The sequence below is a fragment of the Cibotium barometz genome, chromosome 24 (assembly GCF_041138505.1).
Source record: "Cibotium barometz isolate CiBa-2024 chromosome 24, ASM4113850v1, whole genome shotgun sequence".
NCBI classification, from domain to species: domain Eukaryota; kingdom Viridiplantae; phylum Streptophyta; class Polypodiopsida; order Cyatheales; family Cibotiaceae; genus Cibotium; species Cibotium barometz.
Genome location: NC_141069.1, coordinates 20,617,035 through 20,622,682, shown reverse-complemented (window position 1 = coordinate 20,622,682; position 5,648 = coordinate 20,617,035). Strand labels below are relative to the sequence as shown.

Here is a 5,648-nt window from a genome sequence, read left to right as displayed (position 1 = left end):
AATGCCTCATCTCAAGTAAATATTAAATGGCAAGTCACTAAAGCACCCCAACTCCACTCCATCCCGGAAAGTAAATAGCAACCCTTCATGCTCAACTGATTGGTTCTATCCTACACATACCTTCAGAGTTTGTTTGGACATTCGTGTAAAGCCTTTGTCAAAAGACTGGAACACCTCATTATACTTACCTTGCCTTAGCTTTTATTTCCAAAGAAATACAAATAAGGGCCAAGAAATCGATGTTGGAGAAAACCAGCCCAGCAGGGGATCTATCCTACACATACCTTCAGAAAAGTTTGTTGGGACATACTGCATAGTTTTCCATCCTTTTAAAGCCTTTGTCAGAAGAGTGAAACACCTCATTATACTTACCTTGCCTTAGTATTTATTTCCAAAGAAATACGAACAAGGGACGTTGGAAAAACCAACATGGGCCCCACCTTGAGAAGAATGTTGATTCAAATATTCATAGGTTCCATAAAATCAAACCTCTTTAAGGAAAAATTAAAACACGCAGCTAGAACTTTAGAACTTACTCTAGTCATTCCATGGGCTTAGTAATCAAACCTTGGAAGTAAAGGAAATGACTTTCCTTCTCCATCATGTGGCACCATTGGTTCATTTGGGAGCTTACAACCAGCTTTGCTCGGCTTGTAAAAATTATACTTACCCAGAAGCTTTGCCAGCCCTCTAGTGCAGACACAGATCTTACCAGGGAAACTCAATACTTCCCAAATGCACTCACTGTGTACAAACCAGGAATCAGAAAAAGCTAGAAGAAGACAAGCAGAACTTACAGCCGCATCTCATCGATTACATCATGACCCCGTCTGTCTCTGCCACAACATGCACACTGTCAACAGTCCAACCAATGCAGAACAGCAAAACCCTTCAAAAGAAAAATACTAGCAATACCCTCAATACCTCTCACGATCTCGTTCATGTGAGTGAGATCGTCCAATGCGTTCTTTGTCTCTCTCTCTGTCCCTATCACGGACATGCTCACGGTCACGATCATGGTGCCTATCATCACGATCGCGTCGATCACGCTCCCGATCACGAACCCTTTCACCTCTGTGCTCACGGTCACGATCACGATCACGGACATGATCGCGTTCACGATCCCGGTGCCGGTCATGATCTCTGTCCCGTTCTCTATCACCACGGTCCCGATCACGCTCCCTCTCCCGGTCACCACGCTCACTGCGCTCACGATCGCGATCCCGCCTTTCTGGTTCCCTGGAACCCAACAAAGCTTAGTTAATTTAAACATCAGAGCTGGCATTCCGCAAAATTTCCCCTCCTACAATTTTCACAATGTAGCACCTTTCATCATGCCCTCTATCCAGTTCACGTGGTTTTGGTTCCTCGCTCCTAGATTCTTGGGCACCACCAAGTTGAGGTTCCCTGCAAAAGAAACCCCTATAAAATACTATACTGTGCAGCAGCTTTACTCATAACAAATGAAACCTTACTGTGAGCACTTGTATATCAACATCTAGACGAGGATCACATTACAAACCTTCCTGAATACTTTTGATTCACCTCATCACCCCCAACACGAGTGGATCCCAAACCACCACCAAGCCTTCGTGGGCGCCAATTAGGCACTGTACGTCCTCTCTCCACATCAACCAATACCCTCCTATTGTCAATTTTTCTCCCGTCCGCTTGTTTGTATGCAGCTGTACACATGAAAAGATTTTTCAGAAACGCCCTCAAGCATCAAACAAACAAAATTACTGTCAAAAACCAGATCTTACGTACTCTTCATGTCCCGAGTATGCTGGTACTCAATAAAAGCATATCCCCTTGGCTTGCCGCTTTCTTTGTCATTGACAAGACGAACCTGTAACAAAGCACAATGACACAGTAACATCAAAATCCCATGCAACCCCATTAAACAATAGAAGATCTCTATAGATGCACCATATCAATAACGCATGCAAAGCACGGCAACAAAGGCACCACGCCTCGCCAGCCGTGCTCACCTTTTGAGGTGTACGATTTCGCCACGCATTTTCAGCAATGATGCAGCCCGTTCGTGGTGGTGGTGATGATGGCAGGGCAACTTCTAGCAGTGAACTGAGTGAGCCTTGGATGATCACCCCTTACCGAGGATTCACTTTTAAATAAAGGTGTTTCTCTTATGATGCCAATATAATTGAGGCTTAAATGGAACACCGAATTTTCAAAACAAGGAATGGCCTACCCATCAATACTCACCAACTTCCCACCAAAACTCTTAAAAATTTGAAGCAATGCCAATCTATGGGTACACAGTGCAGGATCTGTCTACCGGCTGAGTAGAAAAGTGCAACATTCCTTGCACACAATTACGATATATGCCAGTATGAGACCTCCAGACCATAGACCATCTTGCCCACAAATGACTACCCATACCACATCTGGCAAACACCAAGGGGTTCAGCAGCCCACTATCCACCCCTGGCATCAGACAAGGCCCCGGAAGAGGTAACCAAAAAAAAAGAAAAAAATTTAACATGAAGGAATGACTAGTGAACACCTCCCTATGAGCACATCAGAAAATTATCCAACCAAACCTTGCTTTCTGGGCACCTTAAGCACCAGGCATTCAATACTTACCCGTTTGATTGGACCATATGCCTCAAACTCTCTTTTAATTTTATGCTCCGTTGTCTCATAGCTCTGCAAAAGAAAACATACACTCAGAACCCACACAATAAAAAGATACCATACCTTGCCCCCATGAAAGGATCTGGCAGTCTCCAGACAAAAGGGCCTGAAGCCAAAGCATGGAAATCAAAACATGAACTTGAAAGAACCCTCGTCTTTGATTCTCGAACTTGCAATGGCATAAAAGCTCAACGGACTTGTAAAGTGCTAAGATCGTAGAGACAAAAGCCACATTGCAACAACTAAAAAATACTTACAACTCTTGCCACAAACAATGTTTTATACGGGTCGCCTTCCACAACGGGATCATGGTGAGGATCATCTGAAAACCAACACAAACATAATTGAAAAACTGTGGCAGAAAATTTACAAATAAGATGGAAGAGGCAGGCAATGATGAGAGCCCTGATTGCCTACATTTCTCCAACTCCTCAGCAGCCTTTTCTGCACCCTTCTCCATACGAAGAGCATGAATGCGAGCCCTTCGTTGTGCCTGTGGAGGTGAAAAAGTCCATAATCACTTGTACTCTGAAGACTACCATGCTTTGACACGTTTCAATACATGAAAATTAGGAAAACCTATTACAAACAGAGCATGCAGCTACTAACTCCTGTTAGTCCAAACAAAACCATGACTGCACTTGGAACTTACCGGAGTCTCTCCCTTCGTTACTGGTGGAGCATACTCAGGTTCACCAGGCTCTGCAAAATTGCTCACAAATTCTCCTATGCCTGCACAAGTTGTTAAATTTTACAGCCTCAGTGGTAATCTGACACTCTACAATCAGATCCATTCCATAACCCCCCCTATTGAGTCTCTCTCAATCCCAACTCATAATCAGCCAACACTACACTCAAACCTACTTCAGAGTGGTACCTATCGCTGGACCATTCCACGGGCCAAGGTTTCGACATATTCTAGAGAGATGAATATGTGGCATATTTATTATGCGGCATGCCAGAGCGTGCTACACACATTTAGCGCTTGCATTACACATGCTCGCATGAGGCATGAGCACACATAGAGACTTGCATAGCATCACACAAGCCTGGCACTTGCATGGCACAACACAAGACTGCGTGAGTACATTTTTCTTCTATCCTTACATGTCCTGTGTCTGCCAGACATGTTTCACCAAGGTTTACAGCAACCTTCCTCGACAAATTCAAAGGTGGACATAAATGTTTGTTTCTAAACAGCAGTGTTTTTAAACTTTGTCACAACCCATTTCAATATGGAGACCAACCTGTGTAGGTGGAGCACTTCCGCTTCTCTGGAGGTGTTTTATATTCCAACGGTGGCCGAGCTTCGAAAAGTTTCAAAAGGTTTGCGGTCAGACCTGTAGGGTGACTTTGTCCTATCTGTACAATTCATTCACATATCAGCATATTGTTATCTGCATCAAATACATACAGAAGTATGTGTGCAAAATATAAAAATGGGTGCAAACATGCGAAATATATAGGACAGGCTTGAACATATATCCAACAAAAGCTATAAAGAGGAGGAAAATAAATTTACAAGAGAGTACATCTTGCCAAAAAATTAAATTTCAAGCAATAAAAAAGCTTGCAGCACACAATTTTCCAAGGCATTTCTGTGAAACACAGAAAAGAAGGGTAAACCCCTTGAAGGTAGAATCTTTGGGGTAATTTCTGCTAGATCTTGAAACGATGATACCCTGTAATAAGTCCTTTTGTTAACCCTGCTTTTCCAAAGGAAGAAAGCATCCTGTGGTAAAATAACATTCTCTTGGAAAAACCCTAGCTCTCTAAAGAAGCATCTTAGAAACATAGCTCTCCCCATGGAAATAGGACTTTTTGCTCTGGCGCTCCTCGTGGAAGAACTCAGAAACCCTAGCTTCAAAAACCCTCCCCTTGATTTCTAAAAGATTCTAGCTCTGACGCCTTTAAAACTCTGTTTTCTTTTTTAAAACCTAACTTTGATCTCGTAAACTTAATAAGTGTCCTTCAGCTTCACCTGTAGGTTTACAATCTAAGAAAGTAGAGCTAGACAAGTGCGATGCTCACCAGTTTTAACTGTTGGACAGTGGCTCGATTCTGCGCTTTGGTACGCCCGGGGGGACCAGCCATGTCTTTGCGCATGTACACATCCCCAAAGTCTCCCATGGCTACGACAGGGGATCGGTCTCAGCACAGTACAGAATCGTTCGAGCTCCCGGCTATGGCGTCGCGCTCAAAAACAGACTCTCTCTCTCTCTCTCCTGACAAAAGAGCCAACCCTGGGCGTTTGAATATAGATCTGTTTTTCTTTTCACATCCGAGCTGCTTTTTTTTTGGGTGTGCATACATAAATATATAAATTTTTATTTCTCTCGCTTTATTTTTTAGATATGCGTTTGTAAAGCACACCAAAAAAAAAGTTATGTGCAGGGCAATGGGCTCTAGCCCAAACGGTAGCACTCAAGCCTCCTAGTGTAAGAACATGTGTTCAAATCTACAGAAGGCTTCCTTCTAGTACTCACTATAGCATCCCCAAAAAAAACACAGTTAGGAGAACCATGTATGGAAAGAGAGTCACAATCTTTGGTTTCCATAGCAACCAATGTCCCTATATATATATATATATCTATCTATCTATCTAAGACAATGACTAGGATTGCACACTTGTATCATCGCAAATGAAAGTGGAGAGCACACAATGAATCATTAAAGATGGGTTTATGGAAAGAGAGTCACGATCTTTGGCATCCATAGTAGCCAAAGTCCCTATATATATCTAAGATAATGACCCGGACTACACACTTGTATCATCGCAAATGTAGAATCATTACAGACGGAACAACCATGTCCACTTACACGTAGTAGCATCGGAACCAACCTCTCTTGAAAGAGGGCGGGTGTCCTCCAAGCTCCAACCACTAGGCTTATGCCTTAGGGACACAATTAAGCTTTTTAGGCCACGCATATTGTTTCTCGCTAATTTTCTTGTCACAGCGGAATAGTAAGACAATAGTCTAGGGTATCAT

At 42.9% G+C, this 5,648-nt stretch overlaps 1 protein-coding gene across 2 annotated transcripts; it reads right to left on the bottom strand.

The window, feature by feature from the left end:
• Positions 1–362: 362 nt before the first annotated feature.
• Positions 363–4,948, bottom strand: LOC147625005 (U1 small nuclear ribonucleoprotein 70 kDa-like). 2 transcript variants are annotated; one of them, XM_086818223.1, is made up of 11 exons: positions 4,690–4,948; positions 3,906–4,020; positions 3,311–3,390; positions 3,076–3,151; positions 2,916–2,980; positions 2,608–2,764; positions 1,768–1,849; positions 1,523–1,685; positions 1,327–1,407; positions 925–1,239; positions 363–836 (listed from the first exon to the last, which is right to left on the bottom strand). In XM_086818223.1, the coding sequence occupies exons 4-11, from the start codon at positions 3,127–3,129 to the stop codon at positions 794–796; spliced, it is 960 nt and encodes a 319-aa protein (XP_086674349.1). In that variant the 5' UTR covers positions 3,130–3,151; positions 3,311–3,390; positions 3,906–4,020; positions 4,690–4,948; the 3' UTR covers positions 363–793. The 2 variants fall into 2 exon arrangements, with proteins under 2 accessions (XP_086674349.1, XP_086674348.1); XM_086818222.1 differs by having other exon boundaries at positions 2,608–2,670.
• Positions 4,949–5,648: the final 700 nt, after the last annotated feature.